The sequence below is a fragment of the Engraulis encrasicolus genome, chromosome 14 (assembly GCF_034702125.1).
Source record: "Engraulis encrasicolus isolate BLACKSEA-1 chromosome 14, IST_EnEncr_1.0, whole genome shotgun sequence".
Classification (NCBI taxonomy): Eukaryota; Metazoa; Chordata; class Actinopteri; order Clupeiformes; family Engraulidae; genus Engraulis; species Engraulis encrasicolus.
In genome coordinates, this window is record NC_085870.1 from 23573727 (window position 1) to 23591716 (window position 17990).

At 42.1% G+C, this 17990-nt stretch overlaps 2 protein-coding genes across 2 annotated transcripts in view; one reads left to right on the plus strand and one right to left on the minus strand.

The window, feature by feature from the left end:
- Positions 1–977: 977 nt before the first annotated feature.
- Positions 978–17990, minus strand: part of LOC134462304 (E3 ubiquitin-protein ligase RNF123) — a 76279-nt gene continuing 59266 nt past the window's right edge. The window contains exons 37-40 of the mRNA XM_063215245.1: positions 12181–12317; positions 8068–8162; positions 5121–5206; positions 978–3255 (exon numbers count right to left, since the gene is read on the minus strand). Coding sequence (XP_063071315.1) covers positions 3156–3255; positions 5121–5206; positions 8068–8162; positions 12181–12317 — 418 coding nt within the window. The 3' untranslated portion in view covers positions 978–3155. The remainder of the gene's footprint in view (positions 3256–5120; positions 5207–8067; positions 8163–12180; positions 12318–17990) is intronic.
- Positions 14258–17095, plus strand: amigo3 (adhesion molecule with Ig-like domain 3). Its single transcript, XM_063216424.1, has one exon. The coding sequence runs from the start codon at positions 15471–15473 to the stop codon at positions 16923–16925; it is 1455 nt and encodes a 484-aa protein (XP_063072494.1). The 5' UTR covers positions 14258–15470; the 3' UTR covers positions 16926–17095.

Sequence of the window (17990 nt, forward strand, 5' to 3'; positions counted from 1 at the left end):
AATCTGTCACAACAGTCATTCTTTGGGCCATCCTAAACTGACATTCATGAAAAACAAAATTAATTTGCCTTGGGATGGTGTAACTTTAATAGAGCTGCATTTCACTCTTTTCTCCATCAGTTTAGTATAGGTACAGTATACTATAGAAGAGCTATACACATGTATATGTAATTAGGTCTGCATATATAGACATAGTTCACACAGTTTAAACTACAGCAATTTTTAATGAGATGCATGACGACTGTTGACTTCAAAGAAAATACGAAATCATTGTCTTACATTTTCTATTTCAGTATTCAGTAATTTTGGCATTGAAGAATTGAAAATAATTGTATTAATTGTAAATCTGATGTAGAGTCAGAGACTGTATGCGCACGTCTGGATTCCCCTGCATGTATGTAGTGCACTGCAGATGAGTCTGAGGAGGATTAAAATGATGAATGACTTCTAGTAGTGTAATTTCCTCTCACCAAGGAAATTATTCCCCCCCCCCAACCACACACACTCCACACACCTTGTCTTTTTTCTTCAACTGTTTGTGGGGCATTGCAACAGACTGTAACTGAATGGACACGTGGGTTTGTGTGGGCCCTTCCATCCAGCATAAAAACTGTTCAGCGCACACACACGGCAAGATGCACCAATCTCTTTTTTTTTTTCGTGGCCTTTTGTCTGTCTTGTCTTTCTTCTTTCTATTTCTGGAAGCAATCCATGAAGGTGGTGGCGGGGTCCATTTTCTGTGATGCTGATCAATAGAAATGGCGAATGGAGGTACGTGTCTACCCTGCTGTCTTCTTCTGGTCTTGAAGAATAGCTGTAAGGGTGGTTTCGTAAACACGACACGTTATCTGCATTAATGCGTCACGCTGTAATGAGATGAATCATGCAGCGATTGTTTTGCCACAAACTTCTATCCATTAATGATGTCCAAGGATTTTAATAGTGCACAAATAAAGACAAAATAATCACAGAACATATAAAGATTTGGATAAATAATTTAATAATACCGTACACTTTCTAATAAATGTGCATTCTCAATAACAGTTTGGAAAAAAGAGGGTGACAGACAGCCATCGTTTTCCTTTAACCCAAACGAAGGTAATATAAGACAAAAATATAAACAGTCCATTGTCGATATATTGCTTTAGGCAACTCGCATTTCCCTTTAGTGACACGGTGACACAGAGCTTCAGATGAGAAACCCTTTTCTGTCTTAAATTAAAATGCACAGGACAGGAAAGTATGCATCACTCATCACACATTAATGAACTACCTGAAAGAACGTACACCATCTCCCTTTCCTTTCTCTCTTTCATACACTCACACAAAACAAAAACACAAAGTTAAGGCTATAGTAGGATCCCCGAATTCATGCACAAATTCAACGCCAAAGCCCCACTATCCTACAACAACACATCAATGTCAAACATTCCTCAACTTTTAAAATGTGCTAATGAGTTTTGCTGGGCACAGTTCATGATGTCGACCTGTAAAGGACTCTGATTTGGGGAAAGTGTGTTAAATTTGCCTGTGTTTGCATGCTTGCCCATTAAAGTAAAATAAACAACAACAAAAAAAACCCTATTATCTTTCACAACACTTTGGCTTTACCAGTCTCTTCAGTGAAGTGACAGTCATCATTGAAAGCAAGTATGTCAAGTTACCGGTAGAAAGAAAGTCTGTATGCGTTTTGCCGCCATCTGGGCACACATACAATATACACAACACAGACAAACAAAAAGAATGATTGCAGTGTTGCAGATGAAGGCTGAATATCGAATGTAGGACTAGGATTTAACTGTATGTAGGATTTAACTTGTTAGTACTGCCTTATACCAATCACCCTATTAAATGCTTTACTAACATGACCAAGGAGATACTCCGATATATTTTAGGGCCAACTCTGATTCATAGTTTTGTGATGTGAATTTGTGCCTTGTGGTGAGCCTGATGTTCTTCCCCTTGGATGAACACTATCCTCAGAGCAAACTTCACAGAAAAATAACCAAATCTCACTTGATGAAAGTGTGAAATTAATAATGTCCCTTAAAGCTTCACATACAGTATATTTGGCTGTGTTGTCTGTTGCTTAGAAATAAAAATAAAAAAAAGCTTTCACTCAGTGCTTTGGAGACAGGACTGCAGGAGATGTGATGGGGACATTACCGAAGAGGGAGGAGCAGGCAGCACGTATTATGATTTAAAGATGCACTGTGTAGGATGGTGGCCAGAGTAGGTATTGCAACTATGCTGCTCAGTGAAACTGGGATGTCTAATTTGATCTTTTCATGAATATTTACTAAATAGTGAATTAATACTTACTAGTATGATCAAAGTACAGCAAGTCCATCAGTTAAAAATGTCTATTTCTGGGGATTCAAAATGGTGGTCAATGGAGAAGATCCCTCTTTTCATATATGAAAAGTTCAATTTTCCCAGTTATATTGAATACTTAGACATTGATGGTGGTGGAAAGTATTCATGAAAAAGGTGACATTTGTGAATGGGTAGCATGAATTATGTAAACTATTAAAGATATTACACAGTGTACCTTTAAGAAGAAAAAGAAAAAGGCAGATGACATGCAGGTGCCCTTAAGGATTACTTTGCCTGTTCGATCTGATTCCAGTAGTACTGCCAAGGGATCCCCCACAATCTACAATCCATGGAATCACAGCAAGGTAAATCTCGCTAAGTTAAGAAACCTTCTAAAACCGGACGCACTGTAGAGCAGCTTCTCAGTCTTTGAGGATATTGAGAAAGATGATTGAAGGTCCATGATGTTCCTACACGCCAAAAAGGGGATCAAAGGAAAACAGGAAATGGACTGCAGCACACAGCGTTTCAGCTGCTATCTGTACTGTGGCCGTTGAACTGTGATGAGAGATCAGAGTTCATCCGAGTTGACAGATCAGGAGTTTTGTTTGTGTTCTCTGAGTGTATATTCTTTGTGACGATGAAAAGGGGGTAAAGCATTAGCGGTCATATGGGATCTTAAGGAGGTATGCAGTGCACTAGGCAGTGTTGCCGATGCTCATCAGCTAGCTGTTGTAAAATGTAAATGGACTGTACAGTACGTACTGCATGTGAAGGAGAGTGTGTGCATCCACATGCATGTATGTATGTGTGGTGTGCCTCGTATGCATATCTGGCTGCTAAGAGCCTGATGGCTTGATGTAGTCCTCCACCCCGGTGATGGTGGCCTTGCAGAAGAAGCAGTCCTTGTTGTTCATCAGATGCTGGTTGATGCATGCTCTAGATAAGAGGAAATGACACAGGGCTTAGGCTACATTCACACACATCGCCATTAGTTAATACTCGCTTGCAAGAGAAGTCAATAGAGTGTTTATGTGCTCTAGTGAAGCGAGGTCTGGAGAGGCAAGGAGAGTACAAGTGATGAAATGTCAGCAGATTCTGAGAAAAAATGTTTAAACTTGAAGCGACGTGAGTAAACGAGAGGCCAATTGGAATGCAATGTTCCGATTATGTAAGGGTTAACGTTCGGCGAGAAGGTCGCTACCGTGGAATAGCAGCACGACAGAGAGAATCTTTAGACCCCGACGCGGAGCGGAGGGGTCTTGTTCTCTCTGAAGTGCTGCTATTCCACAAAGCGACCGACTCGCCGAAAGTTGACCCGCTTATTATATGGATATACTTATGATTTACACATGCGGGGACATTTCTTTAGACCTATTTAATGTTAAGATTGTTGCTGCGCAAAACAAAACAGAGCCGTTGTGGAACACCGCTAGGCAACAGCTAGGTAGGCTAGCCAGGACAGGTGTTGTCTATCACAGCAGCTGATTAGAGTGACAAAAGACGTACCGGACCCCCTGAGGAGTGATATGAAACATTCGCTTTAGCCACTGACTTGTATACAAGCCAGTGGCTTTAGCAGTGAACGTCTTGTTGCCATTGACAGCGGTAGCCAGGACAACGGGTGCTGTCTATCACAGCAGCTGATTAGAGTCTTGTTGAAAAGTCGCTTTAGCAGTGAAAAGTCTTGTTGCCATTGACAGCGGTCTGTTATAGACCAACCCGTCCGTTATCGAAAAATAACAGACGTCCGAACGTTGGGGAGCCCCGTTGAAATGAATGGAGCATTCGACAGATGACGTCACAACCATATAATAATGACAGTTAACGTCTCATTTTTTCAGTGGCAGTTTAATTTGTGGGAACATTAGCGGGAACGTTCCATGAGCGAATGAGCTAGAGGCGAGTAACTAGTAGAGACATGTAGCTTTAGATTAGGGATGCACGATGTCAAAAATTTCGGCCGATACCGATATCCGATTGTGATATTGCGGTTTTGGCCGATGACCGATATTAACCGATACCGATGTTTTTCTTTCTTTTTTTAAAAAAAAAGAGATGACAATGATGCAAACAATCAGAATTTTTGAATGTCGTCTTATTTCCAAAAACACTTTTTAACTCCCTGTGATAATCAGATAAAAAATAGAGACAAAATAGAAGACAAACAGTGAAAGTCATCGTCAAGTCCATTCTTTTAGAACCGTAACATATTAAAAAAAAACATCGTCGTTAACATCGGCCCAGTTTTACCCATCAGACCGATGTCCGATGTGTTGAATATTGGCCGATATCGGCCGATACCGATACATCTGGCCGATACATCGTGCATCCCTACTTTAGATAAGCAAGTTTACTGATTGAACAGCTTTGGGTTGGGACAAAAAATAGATCTCCAGGTATGTTATCTGATGTACAGTGTGCCGTGCACAAGTGTTCATACCCCTTGAAAATGTTAGCATTTTGCCACGCTATGACCACAAGCATAAATATATTTAATTGAAGTTTTATGTGAAAGTTAACCACAAAGTTACATACAAATGTGAAGTGGAATGAAAGTTCTATTTGATTTTAAACTTTTTATTTAAATGAAAAAAAAAGAAAGTAGGGTGTGCAAAAGTATTAAACTGGCCTGGTTTAATGTTTTGCACAACCACAATTATGCATTGCTGTAGGCTCATACAGCATATGTGCATCTCTAAATATTGGACTAATACGCTGATATCGGACGATATGATGTAACTTGTGCACAATGGTCTGTCTTTCTTGAAGGTGCTTTTGTTTCATGGAGATAAATCACTTACTTGCAGGACTTGTGTGAACAAGGCTTGAACACTGCAGATATTGAATGTGCATAGCAGATGGGACACAGGTCCTCTTCACTGGTAGGCTGTGGAGTCAGACAATCAAAAATACACCATTACAACAACAACAACAACAACAACAACAACAACAACAAAAACCCAAAGTCTTTGGATAATATGAGATCATAATTGCTCATATTGTGGTGAAAAATGCACCATTACTGGAGGTGCTGTGGTGCAGCATGCTAAAGCATCTGGGCCATTTCACATGAAACCAGACACAGTGGCGCCCGACCGGCTCGGATTTTAAACACACTTAGTATGCCTTTTTATGGCAAAGTAGAACCACTCAACAAATTTGCTTTAGATGGTGTCAAGCACGTGTGGTGGTACCCAAGTGAGTTGTACAAAGAAATGTGTGCCATGCTTCAAGTCAACATGGTAGTGGGACTGACGTGGTGTAGGGCTGCATGAATGCCATCAATATTGGAAAGTTGAATTTCACCAAAAGAAACATGCGTGTCAACATTCACTGAGACTAGTGAAGCACATCATGACCCACTCTATGGGATTTTAACATAGGGTGTGTACTCACATTTGAGAGGTACATTTTGAGACATTAATGGCTGTATTTTTCATTATTTGGAGAGAGCAATACATTGAAGCGGTTATGTAGGTTGTACGCTGGCTACTTTCCATTGTGTCAACGTGAAATGTCTTTAATGTTGTCCGATGATATACTTACAAATCTGCATAAATGTGAGGGATGTACTCACTTTTGTGACACACTGCAGGTTCCTACCACTTAAATATAAATGCCTGATAAAAAATGGTTGCTACATTGAGGGTTCCTGTAGGTTACTATATACTGGTATGAATGCCTTAAAAAATGTTTACTCAAAAAGTGCTCAAGTGGATTTAAAAGGTTTCGCATCTGAACTCTTCATGTGTTCTTCTCAAAAATGTTACTTCAGCCAAATTACTGCTATATAATTTATTTTTTCTTTTGTGTCACAACCAGCTAAATCTTGTGTTAGGTCGAACCTCCCCGCCCCCGCCCCAACTTGAAGGATTGCCACAAACAGTGATGACAGCACTATTTCTCTCCTTGCTTTTCTAATGGTATGTGTGGGATGTTTGTGTGCTATTGGGTAATTACTAAGTAACTAAAGTTAATGTGAACATACAGTACAGCAAATTGAAACTGCACATTGTACATAATTTAAATTCCATAAGGGTTGGAGCAGGCGTCACCCAGCAGTTTTTTTCTTCCTTTTAAAGGAGAAGTCCAGTTTTTTGAACATTAAGGCCATTTTCTGAGTGGTCTGCAATGTTTTAGAGTCCCCCTCACCGTTTATTTCATGATTGCTGCAGTCTCTGTTATTTGGCTGATTTGGATTTGATCTCAACTAGCTTTAGAATGGCCGTCTATGGGCACCTGCAACTCTGTTCTTAAAATCACCTTTAACATTTGTTTTGAAGAATATGCAACTCAGCAAGTGTTCAACAATATTCACTGGTGTTCCATAGCAATTTTTGTAGCGAAATATGGCATCTGTCATGTTTTATGTGTGTTTTATGTAGCAATTTGTAAATTAAGTTTCACTTTCACTTTCACTTTCTTTCACAAAATGGCAAATAAAAAATGACAGAAGCCAAATTTCGCCTTGAAACTTGTTAGGGACTGCTAGTGAACACCCCTAACCACTTTGTGAGTTGTAGACTTTCGAAAAAAAAATGTTTAAGGTGATTTTAAGAACAGAGTTGCAGGTGCTCATAGACGGTCATTCTAAAGCTGGTTGAGATCAAATCCAAATCAGCCAAATAACAGAGACTGCAGCAAACATGAAATAAACGGTGAGGGGGACTCTAAAACATTGCAGACCACTCAGAAAATGGCCTTAATGTTCAAAAAACTGGACTTCCCCTTTAAGGGTGCTGACCAAAATATTGTAAGACTGAAAAATGAAAAAAGGTCGCACCATGCATAGGTTTAAACCTATGCATGGTGCGACCTTTTTTCATTTTTCAGTCACATAATTTAAATTCTACATAATTTTATTCTCTCCCATGTAGAAGTGGTCGTAGGGGGGAAACTTATCCTTTATTAAATAGAATTTTGAAAATTTCATGACTGCATATCCAGTTCCTGACCAGCTTTTAATGAACTATGTACAGGTACAGGGCATTTAGTTGTAATGGAATTATTCATTGCATTAACCAAAGTGTCCAAGCGCACAGTCAAGGTTTCATGAGAAATACCTCTGTGCCAAATTAACCAACATCATTTGTTTAAAGCGCATAAAGTGAAGAAATTATTGGATATCAGCACCGCTTTAAGTATATACAATACCAGGGCTGTTTTCACCAAGCCATGCCATGAAAATACGCTCTTGAAGGCTGCAAACATTACATGGTTCTGAGATAGATGCTAAAAATAATACAAAACCAAAGTCTATGGGTATCTTTTAAGTCACATCAAGTAGGTATTTTTAGAGGTTCTTATTCGTGAAATGAAAAGAAACAAAAGAAAGAGAGAAAGAAAGGCGAAAATGAAAGAGAGAAAGAGAGAGAGAACAACTGATCAGAGGAGAGTAGATCTTTATCGTCTTTATCCGTCTGTGACAGAATGGAGGCAGTTCAAGAAGACGCTTTTGCACACCTCTGTAGTTGGGCAGGTGCATAGGATATTATCCCAATGGGGTTGTCGTTCAAGTGTTAAGAAATCCCGCACACTGTCCATTCCACCAACAAACTTAAATACAACGTTTCGAAATACAACGTTTCGGATGACCGAAACGTTGTATTTAGGTTTGTTCTTTCGAAGGTCGGATGTCTGAAACGTTGTATTTAAGTTTGTTGGTGGAATGGACAGTGTGCAGGATTTCTTAACACTTGAACAAAATGGAGGCAGACCGTGAACATACAGCAACAGCAGCAAACTCACCGCCGTGCTGGCTGCTGCCTGCTTGGACTCCTCCGTAAGGAAGGCCAACATCCTCTCCACCTTCTGCTCCTCCTCTGAACTGATGTAGTCTGTATCTGTGAAATGACATGAAACACACAGTAATTACAAGCTTAGACACACAGTCACACACCACTTTCTCAAAGAATGTCAGAATCACAGGACCAGAGACAAGAGCAGGGTCAGCCCAGAGGTGCACTTGTAATATGTAGCAGAACTCTGGGTTAATTACTGATTGTTCAGGGCGAAAAAGGAAAGAAGAGTAAAGCAAATGTCTGGTCTAATCTGCACTGCACTGTCTCGTACATACTGTATCTCTGTCTACCTGCCAAATAGCTTTTTGTTTTTTTTTCCCACCAAGGACAGTGGGCTTATCTGCAGGAAACAACAAAGTCATAGCTCATTACCATAATATTTTAATACTTTTCGTGCCTTTATTAGGTGGGTGGGGCAGTGGAGAGAAGACAGGAAATGATGAGAGAGAGATAAAGATAAAGAGAGAGAGAGATAAAGATAGATAGAGAGAGAGAGAGAGAGAGAGAGAGAGAGAGAGAGAGAGAGAGAGAGAGAGAGAGAGAGAGATGGGGTAAGATTAGGACAGGCGGGATTCAAACCTGGGTCCACATGGACAATGTACATGTACTGTATATGACAGTGTATTTAGCACAGTACTGTACACTCACCGGCCACTACATTAGGAACACCAGTTACAACTGCACATTGAGGCAAATTTCTGATCAGCCAATCGTACGGTGGCAACTCAATGCATTTGTGCATGTAGACATGGTCGAGATGATCTGCAGTTCAAACCAAGCATCATAATGGGGAACGAAGGTCATTTAAATGACTTTGAACATGGCATGGCTGTCAAGTCGAAAGGGCATGATTTGAGTATTTCAGAAAATACTGATCTACTGGGATTTTCACACACAACCATCTCTAGGGTTTACAAAGAATGGTGAGACAAAGAAAAAAAAATGCAGTGAGCAGGGGGCGTTGTGGTGCTCCGCGCTAAGCCCCCCACATTTGGGCTTACATTGCCCACGGGGACCCCGGTTCGCGTCCGGCCGGGGTCATTTCCCGGCCCTGTCCCATCTCTCTCTCCCAATCATTTCCTGTCTGCTCTCACACTGTCCTGTAATACTAAAGGCCAAATAGCCCCCCAAAAATACTGAAAAAAATAATTCAAAAAAATGCAGTGAGCAGCGATTCTGTGGGCAAAAATGCCTTGTTGATGGCAGCGGTCAGAGGAAAATGGCCAGACTGGTTTGAGCTGATACAAAGGTAACATTTAAGTCAAATAACCACTCATTACAACCGAGATATGCATAAGAGAATCCCTGATTACACAGCACATCAAATCTTGAGGCAAATGGGCTATAGCAGCAGAAAACTTGGTGCCACTCCTGTCAGCTAAGAACAGGAAAATGAGGCAACAATTTGGACAGGCTCACCATAAACGAGACTAGAAGATTGGAAAAATGTTGCCTGGTCTGATGAGTCTTGATATCTACTGCAACACTCCGGTGGAATGGTCAGAAGTTGGCGTCAACAACATGAAAACATGGGTCAACACTGCCTTACATCAACGTTTCAGGCTGGAGATATAATGGCATAAGGATATCTTCATAGCACAATTTGGGCCAATTAGTACCAATTTATCTTTGTTGGAATGCCACAGCCTACCCGAGTATTGTTGCAGGCAGTTCAGGCAGTTCTGAAGGCAAAAGGGGGTTCAACCCTGCATTAGAGAGGTGTTCCTAATGAAGTGGTCGGTGAGTGTATATCACTGTGACCCCATTACGTTTTTATTTTTAAAGAGTAACCATTGGGAGATTTGATGGCAGAGTTCATGGCAAAAAAATGATAACAGTCATGTATATCTACTATCTTTGGTAAATCAGAAAAAATATATAATTTGCGTAGTAATTTGGAATGCAGTGTATATCCATTCCTCCTATGGCTTCACAAATGGTGATGCTTTGGTCTGCTCATGATAGTAGCAGATACTACTAACTGCATTATTTCCTTCTGTCTGAACTGTGTTACTGTAATGTCCATTAGCCCTTTGCAAAATGCAAAAAAAGCTACAGTATGATTATCAATCCTTCCTCAACTTTAAAGGACACACGGGCATCTGGACTGCAGGATTTCATCATCATCATCCTCACCAAGGCTGGACTGGGGGAGAAATAGGGCCCGGGCACTTTTGGCTTAAAGGGCCCCCTCATAATTTGTGTTGCAGAACGGACTCACCGGTGGGCCCAGCACCATGATAGGCCCCTATTTTCAGACATGTAGAAAAAAAAAAATATTTTTTTTTAACATTTCTGAAAATAGGGGCCCACAAAGGTGTGGGGGCCACCAGGAAATGTCTGCTATGCCAGATGGCCAGTCCAGCCCTGATCGTCAGCATCTTCAGAAGGGAGTTTGGCAGAGCCACTGCGGCAGCAGACAGAGTTGGAATGATACAAAAATAAGCCAGAGGTATTGGTGTCATGCCATTGATTTCCTATCCCATTACAAGTGTTGTTCAGTTCTAATTTGAGTAAGGGAGGGGAAGAGACAAGAGGAAAGAAGAGGAAAGGGAGAGAGAGAGAGAAAGAGAAAGAAGAGAGAAAGGGTTTCAGATGGCAGAGGGCCAGAAATCGTGTGGCAATGTTATACACTATAATTATGTTTTGTATTACACTATTATTTGCACAAAAAAAAAAAAAACCTCTTAGGTTTATCAGGTAAGCTTAATAGAATATGAAGCATGGTTAACAGATTCCAACTCTCTGGACAAAACGGAACAGAATCTGGGAAAAAAAACCCAATCATAGTAGCCAAACAGGCACAGATTTGAATGAAACTTGATATGTATTTTCAGTGAATGGGTAGAACCCATGAAATGTATTTCGCCATGCACCATGCATGCATTCTCTATTATCACAGTTAATTTAGGTGACATAGAAATGGTTTGGCAACATTTTACTTGACACAGGCCTAGTACACATGACACGACAGTGTCAAAACAGTGGCATGACACAGTCATGGACGAATTAAACAAAGAGCAGGACAGCACTCCAGGTTTTGTGGTTTATTGCCCGTCAGTCGTTTCGGGGTTAACCTTCTTCAGTGTCGGGCAAACCAGAGAAGATTAACCCCGAAACGTCTGACGGGCAATAAACCACAAAAACTAGGAGTGCTGTCCTGCTCTTTATTTAATTATTATATTCTCGAGGAATGAGCACCCAGTTGTTCACTTTGTTTGAGTTTAGCGCGTTACACCCCTTAGTTTAACAGTCATGGACGAGTCACAAGCATGTTGTCAAGGTCAAACGTTTTATGGTCATGAAAAGTTGACATTGTTTGAGCGGTCTTTACCATAACCAAATGTAACTTAATCACAGTAGTCATAAAATGTTTATAACATTGACATGTTTATGACATGTCCATGACTGCATCACAACACTGCTATGACACCGTCTTGCCATACATATGACACCGGTGTCAAGCCAAGTGTCACCAATGGTTTTGAAGTTGTTTGAAAGCCCTTTCCTGGCGCTACAAATGAAAATGAAAGCCCGATTGGGAAACTCCAACTCCCATTGTCATTGTGACACAGCAGCACTCCACCACAGCACACAAGTGTTAACTGCACACTGCACACAATGAAATTGCATCTATGCCTCACCACAAATTGCATGGAATACCACAATTAATTAGCAGTATATGAATGGGGCCTACCAGAGGCCTACATTATTCTACTCCAGTGTTTGTCAAAGTGGCGCGCAAGTGGGGCGTGTGACATCTGATTTTGGGTTTTTTTCCCCCAAGAAAATTATTTCCTGTCTCTCCAATAAGAAATACATTTTAAGCCCTCACCAACATTATATTATACATTGACATAAATTTGAATAGCATAGGAAATGAACACACGTCCCTCTTTGTTTTATCTGACCAGTCACCTTTCCTTTGATTTTGCGCAACGCAGCGATCGTAAAATCAATCTGCGCGAGTACTGTTGTTGCTTGGGGGGGGCTCGGAAGCATACAGACCCTCCGAAGGGGGGAATGATGGGAAAAGTTTGAGAACCACTGCTCTACTCACAGGCATGCAGCGAGAAGTGCTTGCGGTCGGTTGCGGCTCCAGCAGCGGCGCTCGTCTCCCCCTCCCCAAGCAGGTGCTGGATGGAGTGCAGCTGGAAACACGGATCAGACAGCAGAACAGAGGCTGCTCTCGCAACTCTGAAAAACACATAAGTCACATATTGAATGACAGAGAATGAGTTATCAACTGTACAGTACATGCCCCATCACACAGTTCTTAACTGTTATGATAACTTAAAGGACCAGTTCTACCAATTTCAATATGCTGTTGTATTACTCACGCTACCCTTGACTTGTGAGTACCCGGTGATGCTGCATTTTTTGGTTCAGCCCTTTCCGAGATATAAGCTATTCAAATGGGGGCAGCTTTTGTTTACATTTTTCAAAAAAAATCTTAACAATGGCCTACTCCAAATACTTTGCCAAAAGGTTTCGCTGTTTGTTAGTTGTCTGCTGATGTTGCATAACCTTTTGGGAATAAATTAAGATGCTTTTTTTATGTAAACAAACACCTGCCCCCATTACAATGACCAAGATCTCAGAAAAGGCTGAAGAAAAAGAAAAAGAAAAAAAAATCTCATGTACTGACTGGACAATTGGCTGAAGTTACCCTTTAACCCCTTAAGACACAAACACTGTTTTAAATGAGCTTTTACCAGAATGGCAATGACCAAGTCGTATTGTATTACTAAAGGCCCTGTGCACAGTCATAGTGGTGTAGTACTATGGTAGTGACGTTTTTTTTTCAGTGACTATTACAACATCCCAGTGGGGAAACGGTGTCTGGCAAGGGGCTACGTAGTAATACTCAACACTGACAATTTACAGTTAGTCACTGTACAACTGTGTGCTTGTGTATACCGTACGTACACCATCATTCATAACATTAAACACATACTACCGCCTAACTACCTCACATTTAGTCAAATTATGCAGTTTACTGATAATATGTTGTTGTCTCTGTGCATTTCACAAATAAATTCAGAAAATCAGAGGTCTGTCTCTGTTCATAGAACTCTTACCACTCTCCATCCTGTATGACAAACTTTTCATCAATTTTTCATGCTGCTCTTACAGTGGCATTTCAGATTACAGCCACATGTCCACAGAGACACATGATATGGGTGTGGCAGGCAGGGAGCTGCTGTCTGTCGCACATGTGTTTGTGTGCCTGAGTGTTTCTGTGGAGTGAAGATTAAAGCCCTTAAAGACTCACAGCCCACACAGCACTGGGTCAAAAGTGGCAAATATTTTAATTTATATAAGTAATAAAAAAAAAAAATCATCCTATTCTATTTATGTAATTTTTTACTCATTTCATTTCATTACTATTCTTTTTTTAAATAGTGTTGTTTATCTAACTGGTAAGCACATTGAGCTGCATGCCTTGTATTAATTGTGTTATACAAATATAGTAATTATTATCATCATCATCATCATCATCAACATCACCATTCCACCTAGAGTACAGTGGGGTAAGAATACAGGGACACGCACATACAGTTAACAGCAAAATGACACTTTGAAGAAACAAACCAGATAAACTCAAATACACATAAATAATTCGGCAAAAGCCATCGTCATAAACACATTACACGTGATTTACACTGATTTTAAGAAATTCAAACTCTGTCACAGACCACCACCTAAAATGGATCACCCTGCACAACTGATCAATAAAAATAGTGTTATAGCAAGGAAAAAAACCCTGATAAGTTAGAAAATTAGAACATTATGCTGCCTGAAAGCAAAGCAAACGCATGAAGAAAGAGCCAGCAGTAGGCTGTAGACATAATGGTGAATAGTAAAAAAAATAAATAAGCAAGACAGCCTTTCATCATAAGCCCTTCCCTTCCACAGGGCAGAGCGTTGACCAATCACCATTTGCAAATTCTCCTCGTTTGCTCCCTCCCTCACAGAATGTGTGTGAAATAAGAGAGAGAGAGAGAGAAAGAACAAGAGAGGTAGAGAGAGTGGTAGAGAGGTAGAGGTAGAGAGGTAGAGAGGTAGAGAGAGAGAGAGAGAGAGAGAGAGAGAGAGAGAGAGAGAGAGAGAGAGAGAGAGAGAGAGAGAGAGAGAGAGAGAGAGAGAGAGAACAAGAGAGGGAGGCATTACAAGACAATCTGTCAGTGAAGCAGGAAGTACAGATCGAGAGGAGACCAATGGGGGAAGGACCTACTACTTAATTAAACGGCAGCTGCAGAGAGAACAGAAGGATGTGAAAGGCTGAGCGGAGAGACACAGAACGGGAGAATAAAGGAATGACTGAGCAAAAAATGGAGAGAGTTGGAATCAACACTTGTGGATGACGTGGAAAAGCAATGACAAGGATGGTCGGACCCGCTCTGCGCACCTGACTGTGAGGGAGAACTCTTGAGTACTTTGTTATGGCAGAGTTGTGGACAGGGATGGCCTGATGCGGACTTGATAAGACTTGCAAAGTTGAGAAGACGAGAGAAAACACAGGGAATGGATGTCATCGGCGGAGGGTAATATTTAATAGGCTTCTGGCAAATGACTACTTGGATGGCCATTAATCACTTAAGTGGAATACCACATGATGCAAACCAACACCACCACTCCCAAGTTGCACATATAAGGGAACATTAAAAGATGAACTACTCCGATTCATGGTTGTTGATGGAGGGCGGGGAGGGGAGGGGGAAAGAAAGCAAAAGCTGCAGCTTGCTGAAATGTGTATTGATTTCAGTAATTGAGAATCTCAGATCACATCAATAGTAAATGAAGGGAAGAAGAGGCCAATTGTCATAACGGGAGTAAAGTAGAGATGAGCGACAGTCTGACTCCAGCAGCAGCACATCTGAATTTCCAGCCAACACTTTCCAACAACTAAAACATCAGGGATTACTATACCACAGGACAAAACCATTTCCCAACATCTGAAAATTGCACAAAGTATCATCTTTCTTGATAACACATGGGTAAGTACAAGAGAGTGCTTTTGCTCGTGTTGCCATTGTGTATATCGTATATCATAGTCGTGAAACATCCTTAATGCATTTTTAAACCTGCTTATTCCTCAACACAAAAATGTAATATTTCCGAAAACCAAGTATGACCCCTAATTGACTATTAAGCTCTAATGATTCCCCTTTCTTTTCCTTTCCACCACAGCTATGTCAGGAGGGCTTCTTAGTACACAGCTCAATCTTTTCAGACAATGGCTTCTCATCCTTAAGACCCATCAGGACATGCTGAAATCCTGTCTATTATTTCCTTCTTCTGGCTATTCCAGCTAATTAACATTGCCACCATTATACCACCATCACCATGTTGTTGAGGAGCTGGAGTGAGGTCATGTTAATCATGTCGCTAGGCTCCTTTTGTTTGCCACTACTGGCTGCATGCAGCTGTCCTTCGCAGTGCGTCTGCGCTTCGGACATCCTCAGCTGCAGTGGCCTCGGCCTGGAAGAACTGCCCTCTACGTTGCCCACGACCGCCACCGTACTAGACTTCAATCACAACCAGCTTTCTCGGCTCGAGGAAGGAGACTTTGCGGACCTGCCTCGGCTGGATTCGCTACATTTGGCCCACAACCACCTGAGCAGGCTGCCCCGGGGAGCCTTTCAGAACGGCAGCCGACTACGCCACCTGGACCTGTCCTCGAACCTGCTGCACAGCGTTGAGCCGCACTACTTCCAGGAGCTGCTGGGATTGGAGGAGCTGCTTCTCTTCAACAACCGCATCACGCAGGTGGAGAGCAGAGCGTTGGCGGGGCTCAGTAACCTGCGCAAGGTCTACCTGAGCCACAACCTACTCACAGACTTCCCATTCTTCTCGATACAGGAGCAGAGTCATCCTCTCTTGAGCATGCTGGACCTGTCTTCCAACCGTATGCCTAAGCTGCCGATCGAGGACATCTGGAACTTGCCAGACACGGTACAGAGCGGCCTGTTTTTGCACAACAACACGCTGATCTGCGACTGCACAATGTACGGTCTGTTTGTGCGGTGGGAGCAACGAGGGTTACCCCCGGTGCACCACGAGTATGCTACGCAACACACTTGCCTGTTGTATGGAGAACGGAAAGCCATGGTGCGGTTCTTCCAGCACAGACGGATCTTTGAAAACTGCACCCTGCACTGGCAGCAGAGGCTCCTGGGACAGAGAGACAACAGTCTGCTGGTGAACGTCGGTGAGTCAATCACAATTGAATGCCAGACTTCGCTGCGAGGCGAGCACATTAGATACACCTGGGTTTTTAAAGGGGAGCCTATATTCCCGCCAGGCAATAACGCTTCACTACGCATGCATTCTAACGGGAGTCTGGAACTTGTGTCAGTGCAACAAAGAGATTCCGGAATCTACGTGTGTATGGCACTGGACCGCCTGCGCAACGAGACAGTAGAGGTAAATGTGACGGTGGTAGACAAACATGACGATGATGAGCACTTCAACACAGGCTGGACCACCCTGCTGGGATGCGTGTTGACTCTTGTGCTGGTGCTTACCTACCTGTACATGCCTCCCTGTCACTGCCCTTGCCGCAAGCAGCCCCCCCCTGTAAACCCAGCCAACGAATCCGGTACGCAACCGTCGATCCTGTCACCCATGACACCCGGGGGGGCCAATACAGAGGAACCCGCCCGTAAGGGCAGCAGTAACAAACACGTGGTGTTCATGGAGCCCGTCAAAGAAGTGCAGAACGGACGGCTGCACACAAAACCTCAGATGCTGCATTACGATAATGAAGCCATTTATCTGGACGCCCTTATTATGCAATAATGGCTTATTCTTTTGAAACTTGGTTGTTGGTAGAGTAGACTCGAGTTCGTTCTCCTGACATCCGTTATACTAAATGCGTTCTATTGCAACAGTTGGGGCACAATTAGAATGTCCGAAAACACTAGTGTTTAACAAACTCGGAGTACACCAAACTGCTGTAATCGGAACCCTGATCTGAGGAACTGTTCTATTGCACTTTCCAGAGTTCCAAAAGCATGAATCATAAGCTACAGCACCTCCGTCCTGCACCTCCTCCCACCTCCTCTGCACCTCCTCAAACGTAAATGTCCAACTCCAGAGATGATTCGGCACATCTGTCAGCAGTGGCGTGCACAGACATGTTGGGGGGCCGGTGCTCAAGGTCGGGCTTGGGACATGTGTAACTTCCAGCTGCCTCGCTAGGCTATAGAGGCTATATCGGGGCACTATTGTCATATGCATTTGTTTGTTAAGCATTTTTGAATGACATTGTCAACATGGACCCCGGTGCATTATGAAAAAAAACGCTAAAAAGGGCATTTTTGAACAGTAGGGCAAAGGGGCAGGTGCATTAGCACCACCGCGTCCCTATCTGTGCACACCTATGTCTGTCAGGAAGATAAAGGACTTTTCATTGTGCTGCTTGTCATAGTTCTGCATCTGCGTTTGAATGCAAAAGAGATTGAATACCAACAGGACGGTTTATGATACCCAAACAATACAGAAACATAAAAGAGAGGAGGACATTTTCAATGGAAGCCATGTTAAGACATATATATGTAACTCAAGACAGAATACCAAAGCACCATTTCACGGACACCTAGTGCACTCAAAAGGCAGATGGATACTTAAGAGACAACCAAATGTACGTTGGATATCCAAGAGAATGTTTGCTGCTTTTGGGAAACACAAACACACAGATCAGGGTTCGATTTCCATTCCTACTGTGATCTACAAAACACTGGTATTTTCCAACCATGATGAATCAGAAAGGGAAAGAAAAATGCTTAATGGAAGGGGGCAACTGACAGAAAAAGCTTCTGTGCATTTGGTGGCATTCCAACAACTTATCCGGAGGTCTTGACG